Source organism: Capra hircus, chromosome 29 (assembly GCF_001704415.2).
Source record: "Capra hircus breed San Clemente chromosome 29, ASM170441v1, whole genome shotgun sequence".
Classification (NCBI taxonomy): Eukaryota; Metazoa; Chordata; class Mammalia; order Artiodactyla; family Bovidae; genus Capra; species Capra hircus.
The window spans coordinates 18,087,197-18,107,426 of NC_030836.1; the positions used below are offsets into that span (position 1 = coordinate 18,087,197).

A 20,230-nucleotide genomic window follows, 5' to 3' on the forward strand; every position below is an offset into this window, starting at 1 on the left:
TTTCCTCAGTGACATTTTTTATTGTTGTTATAAACCTCTGTCTCTACATTGGGCTTTTGCAGTTCTGTGGAGTTTTCCCTTTTTTTCTTTTTTCTTTTCTCTTTCTTTAATTTTAATTTTTTAAAAATATTATTTTTTCTACATTTATTCCTTTGTTTGCTTTTCCTACTGTTATTTTCCCCTTGCAGTTAATCTTTAATGTATATAAATCTTCTTTATTAACCTCTATTTAACTTTACATATCAATTCTTTCCTTTCTTTCCTTTCCTCTCAATATATTTGTTAATTTTATTTTCATTGCTTTATTCCCCAATTGGCACCTTGCTTTGGTTTTGTTTTCCAGTTTGTGCTTTAGTTAGTTTTGTTCTGGTAAATGTAATTTTGGGTTTCCTTTGTTTGCCGGGTTAATTTATTGTACTTTATTTTTGTTGGACTGTTTTGATTTTGCTTATGGGTGTATATGTATATGTATATTCTGTCACTTTTTTTTAATTCTTAAATTTTTATTGGAATATAGGTGGTTTACAATGTTGTAATTACAGTGTTCTGCTGTACAGCACAGTGAATCAGTTATACATATATTCACTTTATTTTTATGTTTCTTTTTTTAAATTGAAGGATAATTGCTTTATAGAATTTTGTGGTTTTCTGTCATACATCACCAAGAATCAGCCATAGGTATATCCATGTCCCTTCCTTCCCAGATGTCCCCATGTCCCTCCCCACCCCACCCTTCAGCCTGTTGCAGAACTCCTGTTTGAGTTCTCTAAGTCATACAGCAAATTCCCATTGGCTATCTGTTTTACACATGGTATTGTAAATTTCTATGTTACTCTCTCCATACATCTCCCCTTCTCCCTCCTCTCCTCCCACCTTGTCCATAGGTCTGTTCTCCATCTGTTTCTCCATTGCCACCCTGAAAATCATTCATCAGTGTTGTCGCTTCAGATTCTATATATATATGTCAGTATGCTGCCGTCTATGGGGTCGCACAGAGTCGGACACGACTGAAGCAACTTAGCAGCAGCAGCAGCATACGATATTTATATTTATCTTTCTGACTTACTTCACTATGTACTGGGCTCTAGTTTCATCCACCTCAGAACAGATTCAAATATGTCCCTTTTTATGGCTGAGTAATATTCCATTGTATATATATATATATATATATATATATATTATATATATATATATATATAATATATATATGTATATACCACAACTTCTTTGTCCATTCACCTGTCAATGGACATCTAAGTTGCTTCCATGTTCTAGCTATTGTAAATAGAGCTGCAGTGAACAGTGGGGTACATGTGTCTTTTTCAGTTTTGATTTCCTCAGGGTATATGCCTAGGAGTGGGATTGCTGGATCATATGGTGGTTTTATTCCTGGCTTTTTAAGGAGTCTCCATACCATCTTCCATAGTAGCTATATCAGTTTACATTCCCACCAGCAATGCAAGAGTGTTCCCTTTTCTCCATACCCTCTCCAGCATTTATTTTTTGTAGACTTTTTGATGATGGTCATTCTGACAGTCACATTTTTTATTACTGTTATAAACCTCTGCTTCTACACTGGACTTTTGCAGTTCTGTGGAAGTTTCCTTTTTTTCTCTTCTTCTTCTGATTTTTTTTCTTCTTTTCTCTTTTTTATAATTTTTAAAAAATCTATTATATTTTTTCTATATTTATTCCTTTGTTTGCCTTTCCTACTGTTCTTTTCCCCTTGCAGTTAATCTTTAATGTATATAAATCTTCTTCATCTATCTCTATGTAACTTTGCATATCTATTATTTCTTTTTTTCTTTCCTTTCCTCACAACATATTTGTTATTTTTGTTTTCATTGCTTTATTCCCCACTTGGCACTTTGCTTTAGTTTTGTTTTCCAGTTTGCACTTTAGTTAATTTTGTTCTTAACTGGTAAATATAATTTTTGATTTCCTTTGTTTTCTGGGTCAATCTACTGGACTTTTATTTTTGTTGGACTGTTTTGACTTTGCCCCTGGGTATATATGTATATGTGTATATACCATTTATTTTAATTATTATTTGCCTGATTTTGTAACTGCCATTTGTCTGGGGTTCATCTTTGATTTCTCATTTTTGGATATTCGTTTTCATCTTACTTAATGCCATAACAGACCACTTGTAGAATCTTTGTTCCTGACCAGAGATCAAGCCCTGAGCCTTTGGAGTGGGAGCACTGACTCCAAGACCCTAGACTACCAGAGAACTAACCGTAGGGAGCATCAAATAGTGAGAGCTCACACAAAGGAAACCACTTGAATACAAGACCTGGCATCACCCAACCACCAGTGGCACCCTGTGCAGGACGCCTCATCTAAACACAAACAAAACAAAAATACAAACCCAGTCATTAGTAGACAGGATTTACCACCTCACTCAGCCTTGCTGATCAGAGGAAAAACAAACAAAAAACTCAGCACAAATCTCACCTATACAAAGCTTACACAAATCACTGGACTAACCTTAGGAGGGCAGAAACCAAAAGGAAGAAAGAATTCAGCCTTGAAGCCTGGGAAAAGGAGACCTCAAACACAATAAGTTAAAAAAAAAATAATGAAAAGGCAGATAAATACTACACAAATGAAGGAACAAACTAGAAACACAGAAGTCCAAGTAAATGAAGAGGAAATAGGCAAACTACCTGAAAAAGAATTCAGAATAATGGTAGTAAAGATGATCAGAAACCTTGAAAACAAAATGGGGAAAATGCAAGAATCAATTGACAAAGATCTAGAAGAATTAAAGAATAAACATACAGAGACAAACATAACAATTACTGAAATTAAAAATACTCTAGAATGAATCACTAGCAGAATATCTGAAGCAGAACGAATCAGTAAACTGGAAGATAAAATGGTGGAAATAACTTCTGAAGAGCAGAATAAAGTAAAAAGAATGAAAAGAACTGACGATAGTCTCAGGGATGTCTGGGACCATATCAGATGCACCAACGTTCAAATTACAGGGGTCCCAAAAGAAGAAGAGAAAAAGAAAGGGTATGAGAAAATTTTTGAATCGATTATAGTTGAAAATTTCCCCAACATGGAAGAGGAAGTCGTAGTCAATCATAGTCCATCAGTCCAAGAAGAACAGAGTCCCATACAGGATAAACCCAAGGAGAAACACCCCGAGACACATACTAATCAAACTAACAAAGACTAAACACAAAAAAAGAATATTAAAAGCAGCAAGGGAGAAGCAACAAGTAACATACAAGGGAAACCCCATATGCTTAACAGCTGATCTTTCAGCAGAAACTCTGCAGACCAGAAGGGAATGCTGCTGCTGCTGCTGCTAAGTCACTTCAGTTGTGTCCAACTCTGTGTGATCCCATAGATGGCAGTCCACCAGGCTCCTCTGTCCCTGGGATTCTCCAGGCAAGAATACTGGAATGGGTTGCCATTTCCTTCTCCAGTGGATGAAAGTGAAAAGTAAAAGTGAAGTCGCTCAGTTGTGTTGGACTCTTAGCGACCACATGGACGGTAGCCTACCAGGCTCTTCTGTCCATGGGATTCTCCAGGCAAGAGTGTTGGAGTGGCTTTCCATTTCCTTTCCAGAAGGGAATGGCAGGATATATTTAAAGTATTGAAATGGAAAAATCTATAACCAAGATTGCTATACCCGGCAAGGATCTCATTCAAAATTGATGGAGAAATAAAAAGCTTTCCAGACAAGCAGAAGTTAAGAGAATTCAGTACACCAAACTAGCTTTACAACAAATGTTAAAGGGACTTATATAGTCAAGAAATACAAGTGAAGAAAAAAGAGCTATAAAATTAACCCCAAACTATTAAGAAAATGGCAATAGGAACATATATATCAATAATTACTTTAAATGTAAATGTATTAAATGCTCCAACCAAAAGACACAGACTGGCTGAATGGATACAAAAACAAGACCCATATTTGTGCTATCTACAAGAAACCCACATCAGAACTAAAGACACATATATACTGAGAGTGAAAGGATGAGAAAATATATTCCATGCAAATGGGAAACAAAAGAAAGCTAGAGTAGCAATCCTCATCTCAGACAAAATAGACCTTAAAAGAATATTACAAGAGATAGGGAAGGACACTACATAATGATCAAGGGATCAGTCCAACACAACAATTGTAAATATCTATGCACCCAACATAGCAGCACCTCAATACATAAGACAAACACTAAAAGACATAAAAGGAAAAATTGAGAGTAACACAATAATAGTAGGAGACTTTAACATCCCACTCACACCAATGGACATATCATCAAAACAGAAAATTAATAAGGAAACACAAATCTTAAGTGATACATTAGATGAGATGAATCTCATTGATGTTTTTAGGACAGTCTATCCAAATGCAGAAGAATACACCTTCGTCTCAAGTGCACACGGAACATTCTCCAGGATAGAACTGTACACAGAAAATTATAAGACACTAATGAAAGAAATCAAAGATGACATAAACAGATGGAGAGATATTCCATTCCTGGGTAGGAAGAGTCAATATTGTGAAAATGACTATACTACCAAACACAATCTACAAATTCAATGCGATCCCTATCAAATTACCAATGGCATTTTTCACAGAACTAGAACAAAAAATTTCACAATTCATATGGAAACATGAAAGACCCTAAATAGCCAAAGCAGTCTGGAGAAAGAAAACTGGAGCTGGAGGAATTGACCTTCCTGACTTCAGAAGAGCAGAATAAAGTAAGAAGAATGAAAAGAACTGATGATAGTCTCAGGGACGTCTGGGACCATATCAGATGCACCAACATTCAAATTACAGGGGTCCCAAAAGAAGAAGAGAAAAAGAAAGGGTATGAGAAAATTTTTGAACTGATTATAGTTGAAAATTTCCCCAACATGGAAGAGGAAGTCGTAGTCAATCATAGTCAATCAGTCCAAGAAGAACAGAGTCCCATACAGGATAAACCCAAGGAGAAACACCCCAAGACACATACTAATCAAACTAACAAAGACTAAACACAAAGAAAGAATATTAAAAGCTTCAGATTATACTACAAAGCTACAGTCATGAAGACAGTATGGTACTGGCACAAAAACAGAAATATAGACCAATGGAACAAGGTAGAAAGCCTAGAAATAAACCCATGCACCAATGGGTACCTTATTTTTGACAAAGAAGGTAAGAATATGCAATGGGGCAAAGACAGCCTCTTCAGTAAATGGTGCTGGGAAAACTGGACAGCTACATTTAAAAGAATGAAATTAGAGCACTTCTTAACACTGTATAAAAAGATAAACTCAAAATGGATTAAAGACCTAAATGTAAGACCAGAAACTATAAAACTCTTAGAGGAAAACATGGGCAGAACACTCAGTACATAAATCTAAGCAAGATCCTCTATGACCTACCTCCTAGAGTAATGGAAATAAAAACAAAAGTTAACAAGTGGGACTTGATTAAACTTAAAAGCTTCTGCATAGAAAAGGAAACTATAAGCAAAGTGAAAAGACAACCTTCAGAATGGGAGAAAATAATAGCAAATGAAACAAGTGACAAAGGATTAATTTCCAAAATATACAAGCAGCTCATACAACTCAATGCCAGAAAAGCAAACAACCCAATCAAAAAGTGGGAAAAAGACCTAAACAGACATTTCTCCAAAGAAGACACACAGATGGCTAACAACACATAAAAAGGTGTTCAACATTGCTCATTATTAGAGAAATGGAAATCAAAACCACAATGAGATATCACCTCATACTGGTCAGAATGGCCATCATCAAAAAGTCTACAAACAATAAATGCTGGAGAGAGCATGGAGAAAAGGTAATGCTCTCACTCTGTTGGTGGGATTGTAAATTGATACAGCTACTATGGAAGATGGTATGGATATTCCTTAAAAAACTAGGAATAAAACCACCATATGATCCAGCAATCCCACTCTTAGGCATGTACCCTGAGGAAAGTAAAGTTGAAAAAGACACATGTATCCCATTGTTCATTACAGCACTATTTACAATAGCTAGAACATGATAGCAACCTAGATGTCCATCGATAGATGTATGGATAAAGAAGCTGTGGTACATATATACAATGGAATATTACTGAGCCATAAAAAGGAACACATTTGAATCAGTTCTGATGAGGTGGATGAACCTAGAAACTATTATACAGAGTGAAGTGAGTCAGAAAGACAGACAAATATCGTATTCTAACACACATAGGAGAATGGTACTGAATCACTTATTTAAAGGGCAGCAGTGGAGAAACAGACATAGGGAATAGACTTATGGACATGGGGAGAGGGGAGGAGAGGGTGAGATGTATGGAAAAAGTAACATGGAAACTTAACGTTACCATATGTAAAATAGATAGCCAGTGGGAATTTGCTATATGGCTCGGGAAACTCAAACTGGGGCTCTATCAAGCTAGAGGGGTGGGATGGGGAGGGAGGTGGGAGGGAGGTTCAAAAGGGAGGGAATAAATGTATACCTATGGCTGATTCATGTTGAGGTTTGACAGAAAACAAAATTCTGTAAAGCAATTAACCTTCAATAAAAAAAAATCTTAAAAAAACTATACATATTACATATATATGATAAATTGGCACTATTATAATTTTTTCATGTTTTTTTTTCTTCCCTTTAAGAGTGAAGAATTTTGTTTGTTTTACTTGGAATTCATGTGTCTCATTATATGTCTGTTGGAGGTAGAAACAATTAAGTACTACCCAGTGGGCCTGAGTAGCGTTCCTCTATACTTATGGAGAAGAAGTCTGAAAATGTCCAGTCCTGTGAGGCCTGGGCATTTTGCCCTTTAAGAATGGCACATCTGGTGGGATAAGGGGGAATGGGGACAGGAATATAGACATCAATTTTACGACAGAAGATGGCTAGAGGTAGGATGATTAGTAATGAGGAAGTAACTGCTAATGTAGAGAATCCAGTCCTTATTTGATTGTCCATATCTTTGATCTCAACTTCTTGACATGTAGCTACAATAAAATCCTAACCAAAGAGTTGTAGTTTGGAAGATGATGACCATAATTTCTGGCTTCCAGGCAAACTTAAAAGTGACTTTTCTCCCTGAATTGACATGACTTCTCTGGGAAGCATAATCACAGGGCTTGCCAAGAATACATTTTTGCACTGTGTAGGATTTTAATTTTCTTCCAATCGCATCGTGTAAATCTGACACATTGTCATGTAAGGTTACAAATATTGTTGCATACCACTCACAGATATACCGAGTTCATGGTTATAAGCATAAAGTGAGATTTTTAGTCCTTTAGAATGGACATGTTCACTTTCGTAGCATTATTCCAGTATTTCTCTGCTTTCTTCCTCTGTCCCTACTTTATTTCTTCACTTCCTGATGGCCACTTGCGCCTATATTCTCTTTGCTGCTACATACTGCCTTTCATGAGAGTGGAAGAGACAACGGGGAGGGTCATTTTTTGCTACTATTTTTATTAACACTTGCATTGCTAGATTGTGTGTGGAGAGCTTCATTTGACAAATGTCACCTCATCTAACACCTGGTTTTTTTTTTCTTTCCCACACCTGTTCAGTGCTTCGGGCACTGTGTACACTGCAATGGATGTAGCCACAGGACAGGAGGTAAGTATCCACCATCAACTACTACTCCTTCAGTTTTACTGTTTCTTACTCTTTTTTGTTAAGTTTTAGCCCTTCTTAGCTCAACAAGGACTCTTCTAGTTTCTTACCATTGTAGACTAGAATTCTTTCAACATGGTGAAACTTACAGGTTTTGGAAAGTTACTGCAATGTGAAGAGATTGGAAGACATAAGAGTGGAGCAGGTGACTCAGCAGGTTATTGGGTAATTCCATGTGAGAGATGATGTCTGGACTAAGGTGGCAGCACATTATAAATGGGGAAAAGTGATGTATTTGAGAGGTACTTAAGTAGATTTGAGGGCTTCCCTGGTGGCTCAGATGGTAAAGCGTCTGCCTGCAATGTGGGAGACCCGGGTTTGATTCCTGGGTCGGGAAGATCCCCTGGAGAAGGAAATGGCAATCCACTCCAGCACTCCTGCCTGGAAAATCCCATGGGCGGAGGAGCCTGATAGGCTACAGTCCATGGGGTCGTAAGGAGTCGGACACAACTGAGTGACTTCACTTAAATAGATTTCAGGGACTTCCCTGGTGGCTCTGACAGTGAAATGTCTGCCTACAATGTGAGAGACCTGGGTTCGATCCCTGGGTTGGGAAGATACTCTGGGGAAGGAAATGGCAGCCCACTACAATACTCTTGCCTGGAAAATCCCGTGGATGGAGGAGCCTGGTAGTCTACAATCCATGTCTCAAAGAGTCGGACAGGACTGAGTGACTAAAGTTTCACTTTAAGTAGATTTGACGGAATTTGGTGAAGGTGAGGATGACTCACAAGTGAGTGATGTGTGTATGTGTGTGTGTGGATTCTTAGTTGTGTCTGCTCTTTGTGGCCCTATGGAATATAGCCCACCAGGTTACTCTGTCCATAGAATTTTTCAGGCAAGAATACTGGAGTGGGTGGCATTCCTTTCTCCATGGTGTCTTCCCCACCCGAGGACCAAACCTGCATCTCTTGTGTTTCTTGTGTTGGCAGGTGGATTCTTTACCACTAGCACCACCTGGGAAGCCCAAGTGAGTGATCAGAGGAAATACAGATTTGAAGAAGTTAGATACTGCCTAAGAGACCTTGTGAAACTGCCTGGTGGGCAGTTATTTTTACAAATTTGGTGTTTAGGAGAGAAATCTGATACAGAAGAGATTTAAAACTTTGTCTCTTGTCTCTAATCTAGTGGGTCTTCCATTACTCTGTGCCTATGATTCCGGTAGACATTGAAGTTCTCATTTGGAGGCACCTCTTTGTCTCATGTTTCATAAGCTGGGAAATCTCTAATCTTATTGCTAAGGCCTGATGACCCAAGATCTTATCTTCAGCAGAAGGAAGCCAGGAAGGGAATCTAGAATGCTTAAAGTTTTCTTTGCATTTTACTCTTTGGTTTCAGAGCAGGAATGTTGGCAGGTGGGTTGTGGATGGGAGTTACCTGGGAAAGGTCTTAGTTCAAAGACTAATGGGGCTCAGAACTTGAGAGGCACCTCTTGTTCCAATGAAAATAAAGTTGGCCTCCTCTGAGGGAGGCTACTAGGACCTGCTTGTGTATGTTTCTTGGTTGAAACCCCAAGATGTACTGGAGAAGTCACATAACTCACTATGCTCTTGTCAGGCTTTTACAAGTGTCTGAGGCAAATATTGAGGCTCCACTGAGGGTAAGTCAACTTCAAAAAAAATTATGTTGAAGATTTATTAATTGTTCTTTGATGTGAGAACCAGATAACTAGATGTTTACCTTTAGTGGATAGTGACAGTCTCTCAGTTGTGTCTGACACTTTGCTACTCCATGGACTATACAGTCCATGGAATTCTCCAGGCCAGGATACTGGAGTGGGTAGCCTTTCCTGTCTCCAGGGGATCTTCCCAACCCAGGGAAAGAACCCAGGTCTCCTGCAGTGCAGGCAGCTTCTTTACCAGCTGAGCCACAAGGGAAGCCCAGATGTTTACCTTTACTTACTTACAAAAGCTTGGAAAAGTCATTTGACCTCTGGAGCTTGAATTTTATTTCTTTATAAAATATGCATGATAACGTACACCTCACAAGACAGTTGAGTGAAGCAATGCGTGTGAAAAATACATCATAAACTAAGAATTCATATATATTAACTTTTATCTGCACATATTTATTTCACAGAGTGTTTACTGATCGTTTACTTTATACTACACTTACGCTAAGAACTATGAAAGATTCAGACGTTAAAAACACACGCATATATATATATATATATATGTAAGTGTAAGAAACCATACTTTCTGTTGTGTACATATAAAACTCTTACAGTGCTGACAGAAACCTGTGTTGAAATAATGGTAAGGAGGGAAGGAAGGATGGTATCATTTTGCTGATTTAAAATATGCTACATTGGAGGCAGAGATAGAAAAGAGGAGGTTATACGAATACTAAAAAGAACCCTACACAGTAGGCAGTATTATTTCCTTTTTACTGATGAGGAATTTGAGGCTTGGAGTTAAAGTAATTTTTGCGGGGTTGTACTGCCAGCAGTTAGCAAGGACTGGGTTAGAATCCTTTGATTCAAAAATCTTAACTTGTGTTTTCTTGACTGCTAGGCTGCAGCAAGGTTTGGCACCATGGCCTTTTGTCATATTTTGACCTCTGGAGCCTCACAACCCTTGATGGGAGACAGCCTGGTGCTGGCTGGTTCATTGAAGGTCTGGAGTTGCATGTGTGAGAAGCTGGTCACGGGAAACAAACTTGATGTCATGTGCTTGCTTTGTGGTTACAAAACTATGAATGGAAGCAAGTCCATTAGGGCAGCTAGTGCAGTGTAGCCAGGAAGGCCTCATTTTCTCCCCCAGGGAGTATAAATCTTTAGTGGAGCTGGCGGGATGCTCTGTCTTTGTGAGTGACTGCATATTGAGAGTTATCCGATGGGAAAAGAGAGCTATTGCCTGTCACGTAGAGGAAGATTAGCGTGTTAGTGGTGGAAGTCTTCTAGTTACACATCCGACAATTAATTTTCAAGCCTATTTTTAGAGGGAATGTGTGTAATAGAGAAAATAGACTGGAAGATGCTTTGATGTTATATAAGCCTGAAGGCATTGATTATGACCTTGGGCAACTTCCTTGTAAGTCTTAGTCTTTATTTTCTTATCTGAAAATGCAGAGGATGATTTTCACTTGACAGGGTTGTTTTATAGAGACGTTGTCAGTTGAGCACCTAACACTGTGGTGGGAGAGTGGTTGGTTTTTGCTGTCATTCCTGCTGATTATGTTGTCGTTCTTGCTGCTCTGTGCCAAGTACTCATCAAATGCAGTTATGACAGTGATTAGCATTTTCACTGTTGTATTACTGTATTATTTAAATTTCTTATGTATGAGTAACACATTGGCCACTGTTTCTTTTAGTCCCCAAAAGCATCCTATGAGGAGGGAAATCAGGGTGGGGATTATTATCCTTAGTATTGATAAAGAGATGGAGGTTCAGGGAGCTTGTGATTGGTCAAGGCTGGGAAGTGACAGAATCAGCCCCAGAGCTTAGGCCCTCAGAGTTCAAGTCCAGCTCTTTTTCTGTTATGGGAGTGCTGTCTGCTGGCTTGAGTTAAGAGGGATCTGATCAGGTGAAGGGTGTTTAGCCTAGCTTATGTTTAGTCAGTAGCTGTTGGAAAGGACTGTCCCCTCCTCTGTCATCCATGGCCTGCTTCTCATCTCCTTTGCTGCTGCCAGCAATGACCTCTGTGAAGTTCACAAGCTCTGTCTCATCCTCCAGGGTGGCACAGGGTCCAGATCTTAATATGTGTTATAAGGGCTTACAGTCTTAATGTGATGGGCCTTTAGATCAATGTTTTCCTCTTCAGATGTTAGAAAGCTAATCATCAGGTGTTACGGAAAACTGTAGCCAGACCAGACGCCTTCCCTGATAGGAGACCCTGCTGCTGCTGCTGCTGCTGCTAAGTCACTTCAGTCGTGTCCGACTCTGTGATGCCGTAGACGGCAGCCCACCAGGCTCCCCTGTCCCTGGGATTCTCCAGGCAAGAACGCTGGAGTGGGTTGCCATTTCCTTCTCCAGTGCATGAAAATGAAAAGTGAAAGTGAAGTCGCTCAGTTGTGTCCGACCCTCAGTGACCCCATGGACTGCAGCCTTCCAGGCTCCTCCGTCCATGGGATTTTCCAGCAATTTTTTCTCACTTAGAGTAGGGAGTGGAGGTGGTCAAAATGTTTCAAAAAAAATAGTTTCTTTTCTTACTGATAAATGACTCTTGGCAGAAGACTGTCCCTACTTGATTTGAAGAAATAATAGAGTGTGGAGTTTTCCCATAAAAGTTGAATTATTCATCCTCTACTTTTCTGGATGATTCTAGAACGACTAGTTGTAGTTGTTCTGTTAAATGTTCATGTTCTTCGATGATGTTTCTAGGAAATAAACACTTAAATAATTTAAAGTCTAGTCCTGTGGGATGAAGTAGCCTATTGCTGATGCTCTTTGTGGTTTAAAAACAAAGTATTTATCAACCCACTGAATTCTGTCTTTTCCTCTTCATTGCCAAAAAGATTTGCTGAACACACACTGTATTAGCCCCTATGCTTGGCACCAGGGATTCTGAGCTTTCAAACAAGCTCTCAAATGTCTCGAGATACACACCTTAACTAATCATCATACAATTCAGTATGTGGTGAGTTCCACAAGACGTGTGTAAATATGGTCTTATAGGGCTTTAAAGAAGGCAAAAAACCTCTCTGGTTTGGAGAAGGAAATTTCTTTTGGTCTGATACAAAGTATAAGAAGGTTTTGAACATGTGAAAACAGTGTAAGATGTTCCAAATGGAGAGAGACTCAGATATGAGCATACATCTTTCATTGTAGCATATGAAAGAATATAGTGAGAAGTAAGATAGAGGTCAGATCAGAAGGACTTTGAATGTTGGGCCAAGGAACATCTCTAGGAACAGGAACCTTTTTAATTTTGAATCTGGTAGAGTGTTATCAAATGTGTACAGTGGGGAAGATTAATCTGGCTCTGTGTGCAGAATAAATGGGAATTGCTTTTGAGATTCTAATCCTGACTCTGCTACTGAATTGTTGTGCTTGCAAGTCACATATCCTCTCTGAATTACAATTTCCTCATCTGTCAAACATGGTCGGTAGTAATATTTAAGTTATAACATGTCTCAGAGAATTAAATGAAATACATTTGAGAATATTCTATGTAGTAGCTGACACACTGCAAAAATGGATGCAAAAGTGTCTTGGAAACTAACATATTCCTTAAGTTGGTATTATGTGAAAATTTGTTTATTTCTATAGACAAAAAGCCTATCAAGATCTTTTTCATACATAAACGTTAAGGATCCCCCTTTTCTATTCTCTCTTAACCTGGTCAACTCTGATTTACTTTTCCACAGTTTGAAAAGGCATCTCCCCTTTATGAAGCCTCTACATTGATCGTGTGAAAGAGTCCTTGCCAGTTTTATGTTTCTGTAACATTTTGTGTGGGCTTTGTTAAAGCACACCTCTTTTATATTGTGAGTTTTAAAAGTGTTTTTTCTAATATAAGTATTTTGTAGCAAGTTTGATCTTCAGACTTTGGTTCACATTAGAATTACTTGGAAAGTGAAAGTGAAGTCGTTTAGTCGTGTCCAACTCTTTGCTACCCCATGGACTGTAGCCTACGAGGCTCCTCTATCCATGGGATTTTCCAGGCAAGAGTGCTGGAGTGGATTGCCATTTCCTTCTCCAGGGGATCTTCCCGACCCAGGAATCGAACCTGGGTCTCCTGCATTGCAGGCAGACGCTTTACTGTCTGAGTTACCAGGGAACCCCCAAATTACTTGGAGGGCTTGTTAAAATACAGGGTTTTTGAGGAAAAGGAAGTCCCTATTTATCAGTACTTGAGCTTGGATTAAGTAGAGATCTAAGAAGGTAGAGAGATGAATGGAAAGATCAATTTTTAAATTCTTTTACTTCCTCATTTAAATTCCTCATAACCATGTCTTATCCTCACCTCCAGTGACACCAATACCAATGCCAAGTAATAAATGATCTTTATACTTAGCAAGTGAACTTTTCCATTAAATAGAAAATTTGTGCAAACTATGCAACCCCCCCCCCAAAAAAAAAACCACAGAGTTACAGATTCAGTAGGTTTGGTTGGGGCCTGAAAATTTTCATTTCCAGCACATTCCCAGATGATGTTGCTAGACTTTGCATTGCGTACCATTGGTCTCCAGTGATAAACTGTGAGTTCCTCAAGGGCTCAGACCATATTTTATTCATCTCTGTCTCCTAAGTGTTTATGTCTGGTACTTAGTAGGTGCTCAGTAAATTTGGAGTGACTCTGGTTATACACTGGTGTACTTTGATTTCAGGTGGCCATTAAGCAGATGAACCTTCAGCAGCAGCCGAAGAAAGAGCTGATTATTAATGAGATCCTGGTCATGAGGGAAAACAAGAACCCAAATATTGTGAATTACTTGGACAGGTATGGAGTGGTAGTCCTGTCAGAGAAATAAGGCCTTTGGGACTGATGGATGGTAGTGCTATTAGAGAAGGCAACACCAATACTCAGAACCGTTTCCATTCAAGAATCTTTTAAGGTGCTCAGCTCTGTGCCTCTGAGCCTGCATGTTGCTGGACATCTCTAACTGGCGCACAGTCTTCTGGGTTAGGCTGAACCCTACCACCCTATGGCTTCTCCCAGCTGGTCCTGCCCCTGGGAATGCCTTCAGCCCGTCTGCTTGAGTCAGATGCAAAGGTCTTTAAATCATTCTGCATCTCAAATCTTTTCCTGATCCTGCTTACCCTGCTGAATAACTTGTAGTTTGCATTATCTTAAAATGTGACATTCAGTAGTTTTGTTTGAGATTTGAGCCTTGAGATTTGAGCTGTATGGAGACAGTGCAACCCCTCCTTTGTTCTAAACTCTATGGAACTTGATTTTATTCTTTTTGTTGTTGTTGTTCATTAAAAAAAAATTTTTTTTTTAAGTGTTCTGTTTTCATTGTTGACCCCTAGTAAGTATGTAGTCAGTTCAAATCTCTGATCCTTTTTTTTTTTTTTTCTTAACAAGAGCTTGCCTTAAACTGGTAACATAGATTTTTGGTTAACTTCATTAAATTCCATTTTGATTCTTTTAACCTATCTTTCCAGCCTGTAGAGCTTGCCTTAAACTGGTAACATAGATTTTTGGTTATCTTCATTAAATTCCATTTTGATTCTTTTAACCTATCTTTCCAGCCTGTAGAGCTTGCCTTAAACTGGTAACATAGATTTTTGGTTATCTTCATTAAATTCCATTTTGATTCTTTTAACCTATCTTTCCAGCCTGTAAGAATTCTGCTCTTTAAGGTAATAATAAGAGTTGTAGTTAATATTTGTGTTATGCTTTTCATTGTACTAAGCACTTTTGTGAATAGCAGTATCTCATTATGAGGTAGGGTTTATTGTCTGTATTTTACAGATGAAGAAACTGAGATTCATAGAAGTTAATAACTTGTCCAAGACCAGTAAGCCAGTAAGTAGCAAATGAGGGTTTTGGATTTGAATATTCCTAGCATCAACGTCCATGCCCTTTCCATCATATTATGTTCTTTTCTACCATATCTGAACAAAAGAAATTGCTTCTTGCCTGGGTTTCAGACGTATCAGAGGTGAAGGTGACATTGGACCAAGTCTTAGACTCTGAGTAATTTTTCTTACTATTTATCATGCATTGCCAACTTGTTTTCATTGCTGCCAAATTATGCCAGATTTCTTGTTCTGAATCTAAAAGTGGTAAGCGTTCATTTCTTTAAAGAGGCAAGGAGGTGGACTTTGGCCTTCTCTGTTTTGGAGATGATAGTCTCTCCATGATGTAGGTCATGACTGGCTCTGAAGAATCCTCTGAAGTTATTCATCCTCCCATCTCTTTTAAGAACTTATTATATGGAGAATAAAGCATGGATAAGCTTCTGAAGGTTATAAGAATACTACATTTTGGCTCAGGATAAGGAAAAATGAAAGCTGTCTTAAGGGTATGGCCTATCTCATAAAATAGTGAGTTCCTCATTAGTGGAGGTAAGTAAACAACAAAATGCATGTGCTTGAATGAATCTGTATTCTGGGAATGGGATTAGAAGGTTTATAAATTGTTTGTTTATCATGCCTTTGCCAGTGTTTCCAGAGGCTTGTTATATTCTGTAATCAGAAATAAGTTAGGCTCAGTCCCTCTCATCAGTTGTAGTCTGGTATACGAAAACATACCTAGGAATTCTTGCTGGAGGAGAAGAGTGGGTACTCTTAAGCTGAACATTCAGTGAAGGTGCTACATTTGAGAATCTGTGGTTTTTGTGAGTTCCCAGAGGAGAACTCCATTCATATTTTTTCTTCTCTAAATATGGGATGCTCTGAAGCTTTTTTAATGGTACCTTGGCACAGTGTATAGCTGCATAGTAATTGAGACAACATGAATCTGGTCTTGAGAACATTATGTGAGGCCCAGCTAAAGGGACTCTGCTTTGTCAGTGTCCACATAATCTTTTGTACACTTGTGTTTTCCCCCCAGTCAGTCCAAGTTGACAGATTTTTTTTGATGTGCTGGGGGATGGTCTATAAATGCACATTCTTTGTCAGGGATGAAATAGGCTTATGGCAGTGGAGGGCTTTTTAACCCAGGCCTGAATTCTCTTTTGGTCCAAGTCCCCACAGTCTTCTCCTAAGAGATTGTTGAAGGAGAAATTAATCTGTTACATTTATTCTTCATGGACATTAAGAAACTTCAAGACTTTGATGTACAGAGAATGCATAATATTATAGAAAAAGGACTGAATTGATTAATAGGCAAGAGAATATGATTTAAATCTTATCCTTTACTTGAGACTGTTTATTTTTTCCAATAGCCTCCCATCTGCCCAGCAGTAGTCCCAATATGGGGATGAAGATGATATGACATACCACACAGCTCAAGCCAATTCAGTCTGCCTCCTTTGTCTAAAGCTAGCGCAAGAGTTTATAGAGCTCTAGACTATCTTTGTTGTTTATTTGTCTTATTTTGTAGCAGAGAAAACTGACAGGCTAAGTGATTTTTTTACTTATCACATAACAGAGCTGAGTGATCCAGTCCCTGAGTGAAACTTTCTGTTTTAGCCCTTCTCAGCCCCACAGTCTGTCTAGTGATACAGTACTAAATTGGAAACCCTTGGCTTCCAGAAGAGGCTTTGGTTCTGTAATCCTTACTGAATTTATTCCTTTCTTATAATCAGAGATGTTCAAAACGGAGATCATTGTCAGAAGAATGGCTGTGTGTATAAAACTCTACAGCTTTTTAATGGTTTTTATAACTATTACTTTATTTAACATTTGCAGTTATCTTTTATTTTACTCATTGATTTATTCAGTAAATAATGATATCTACTGTGACACTCTCTCTGGGGATGAAATCTTGAACATGACCTGGTACTGATCTCATGGATCTCAAATCTAGTAGAACTCTCAAGGATGTTTAGTGACTTCCCTAATATTGATAACATGGACTCCAAATCCCATCTTCATCAGGTGTTTGGGTACTCTCTGCTTCAGGCTTCTAGAGGTGTGGGAACCATGCCTGATTTTAAGAAATACTGCTTTGTGTTGTGATGAAATGAAATTTTATTGCATCTTCAACCTAGTGATTTTAGTTCTACCTTTTGGGGCTTCACAGGACAGTCTGCCTTGTTTTCTCCAGTCGAATCCTTAAGAGATATCAAGCTAGTGAAACGGTCCCATAGATTCTGCTTTTCTTCAGAAAAAAGGACCCTAGACCCTTTCAGAATTGAGGGAAATGCAGAGTCACTCTGTGTATATGCTTGTCCTTTGAAAGCCACTGCTATGGCTCAGTGTACCCTATTCCTACTCACCTTTTACCTTTACCCCTGCAGTTACCTTGTGGGAGATGAGCTGTGGGTTGTCATGGAATATTTGGCTGGAGGTTCTTTGACAGATGTGGTAACGGAAACTTGCATGGACGAAGGTCAGATTGCAGCTGTGTGCCGTGAGGTAAGGTCAACAGCCAATTAGACTTGAGCAGGAAATGGCTTCAATATCTATGTATCTCAGGGTTCTGCATCTGATGGGATCTCAGCCTGGGCACTGTAGAAGTGGGAGAAATTAGTTGTATTCTCCCATCATCCTTTTATAATACCTGTTTTGAGATTTTTATCATCATTCTTTTTTCTTTAAAGGTAACTATATTCTAAAAGAAAGTTCATACACACACACACACACACACACACACACACACACATATATATAATCATGTATTATTTCAGCCTCTTAGAAATAGCTTCTGTGAGCATTTATTTTCTTTTATCTCTTTAATATGGGTATAATTTTAGTCATATTTTTTTATTCTGCTTTCCTGCTTTATTCATGTGTTATAAAGGAAATAAAGCAGAGTAAAGAGATAGTGACGGAAGAGATACTATTTCAGATAGTCAGGGAAGGTTTTGCCATATATTTGAGTAAAGATCTGAATGATATGAGAGAGTAAGCCAAGCAGAAATCTAGGGTAAAATACTTCCAGGCAAAAGGAATAGGAAACAAAGTTTAAATCAGTATTCTTCTCTCTCCTCGTTGCTGTCAAACATCTAAAGTCTGTAAAATGCTTGTATAAGGAGGGAGAATAAAAACCTTGGCAAGGCCTACATGAGAAGCAGTGTCCTTAGGGGATGGCCACATCTTCATTAGAGCAAGAGGATGAAGGGAGTATTTGGAGAAGTTGAGTGTATTGGATGCTTTGCTGATAAAAGCCTGAAACTTTCTCATAGCCTTATAATATAAAAGTTTGGGAATTAGGGAAAGAGAGCATGATTAAGTGGTTAGAAGATTAGACTCAGAGTTTTATGGGGATGAGTATGCCTAGGGTTTGATGATAGAGGAATTAGAATCATGCAGATGAAATTACATAGTTTTGTAATAATATTAGGAAAAATAAAGTCATGTGAAATCACTACTGTCCTAGAAAATATTATCATCTTTTCATTAAAAACCCTGGGATCTAGAACACATACACAGGTAGGTTAATGGAATTAACACAGGCCTGGGATCTGAGGAGATCTGAGTTATTTTCTTTACAGTACCACTGAGGTGGTGTTCAAATTTGTTTCATTATTCTCCCTCCCCCACCAGGAAACTTTCAAGACGGTTTTTCCTAATCACACTTCCCCCATGAAATTTAATATCATAGATAAACTATGTATCTGTATTCTCGGGACCTTTGGAAATGCAGAGTTACTGTAATAACTAAGATGTTATTCATTTCAGTCATCCGAAGAACTGACTTTTACTGATTGAGATACATGCAAATGTGTGTTTGGGGAAATCAGTATGTCTCAAGTGATTTATCTTAGGAATTGCAGCATTCATACTGTGTATACCTTAGGGGTACCATGTGGATCAAAAAGCATTTGGAAAAACATTAAAATGTTATGCAAATACATGGCATTACTATTATCCATAAGTTCTCATAGAGATAATTCACCTTTCTAAAAATACCATTATTGAGATATAATTCACATACCATATTATTCACCCATTTAAAGTACATAATTTAAAAGATATTAGTATATTTAGTTTATACAGCTATCACCATAATCAGTTTTAGAACATTTGCATCACCCTAAAAAGAAGCAAAGAATGTTTAAACTACCACACAATTGTACTCATCTCACATGCTAGCAAAGTAATGCTCAACATTCTCTAAGTGAGGCTTCAACAGTATTCAAGCTGGATTTAGAAAAGGCAGAGGGAGGTGGGAGGGGGGTTCATGTGTGGGATCGCATGTACACCCGTGGTGGATTCATGTCAATGTATGGCGAAACCAACACAGTATTGTAAAGTAAAATAAAGTAAAAATAAAAATTAACAAAAAAAAAAAAAAGAAAAGAAAAGGCAGAGGAACCAGAGATCAAATTGCTAACATTTGTTGGATCATTGAAAAAGCAAGAGAGTTCTAGAAAAACATCTACTTCTGCTTTAATAACTATGCCAAAGCCTTTGACTGTGTGGATCACAGCAAACTGTGGAAAATTCTTTAAGAGATGGGAATACCAGACCACCTGACCTGCCTCCTGAGAATCTGTGTACAGGTCAAGAAGCAACAGTTATAACCGGACATGGAACAACAGACTGGTTCCAAATTGGGAAAGGAGTACGTCAAGGCTGTATATTGTCACCCTCTTATTTAACTTATATGCGGAGTACATCATGCAAAATGCCGGGCTAGATGAAGCACAAGCTGGAATCAAGATTGCTGGGAGAAATATCAATCACCTCAGAAATGGAGATGATACCACCCTTATGGCAGAAAGTGAAGAACTAAAGAGCCTCTTGATGAAAGTGAAAGAGGAGGGTGAAAAAGTTGGTTTAAAACTCTACATTTAGAAAACTAACATCATGGCATCTGGTTCCATCACTTCATGGCAAATAGATGGGGAAATAACAGACTATTTTTTTGGTCTCCGAAATCACTGCAAATGGTGACTTCAGTCATGAAATTAAAAGACACTTGCTCCTTGAAAGAAAGGTTATTACCAACGTAGACAGCATATTAAAATAAAAGCTGAGACATCACTTTGCCGACAAAAGTTCCGTCTAATCAAAGCTATGGTTTTTCCACTAGTCAAGTACGGATGTGAGAGTTGGACTATA

General features: G+C 38.3%; 1 protein-coding gene across 4 annotated transcripts in view; it reads left to right on the plus strand.

Annotated features, from left to right (window-relative positions):
- PAK1 (p21 (RAC1) activated kinase 1) overlaps nt 1-20,230 on the plus strand; it is a 162,228-nt gene that overhangs the window by 127,130 nt on the left and 14,868 nt on the right. For all 4 annotated transcript variants that reach the window (XM_018043395.1, XM_018043396.1, XM_005699502.2 and 1 more), the window contains 3 exons: nt 7,560-7,608; nt 13,936-14,048; nt 17,461-17,578. In XM_018043395.1, the coding sequence (XP_017898884.1) occupies nt 7,560-7,608; nt 13,936-14,048; nt 17,461-17,578 (280 nt within the window). The remainder of the gene's footprint in view (nt 1-7,559; nt 7,609-13,935; nt 14,049-17,460; nt 17,579-20,230) is intronic.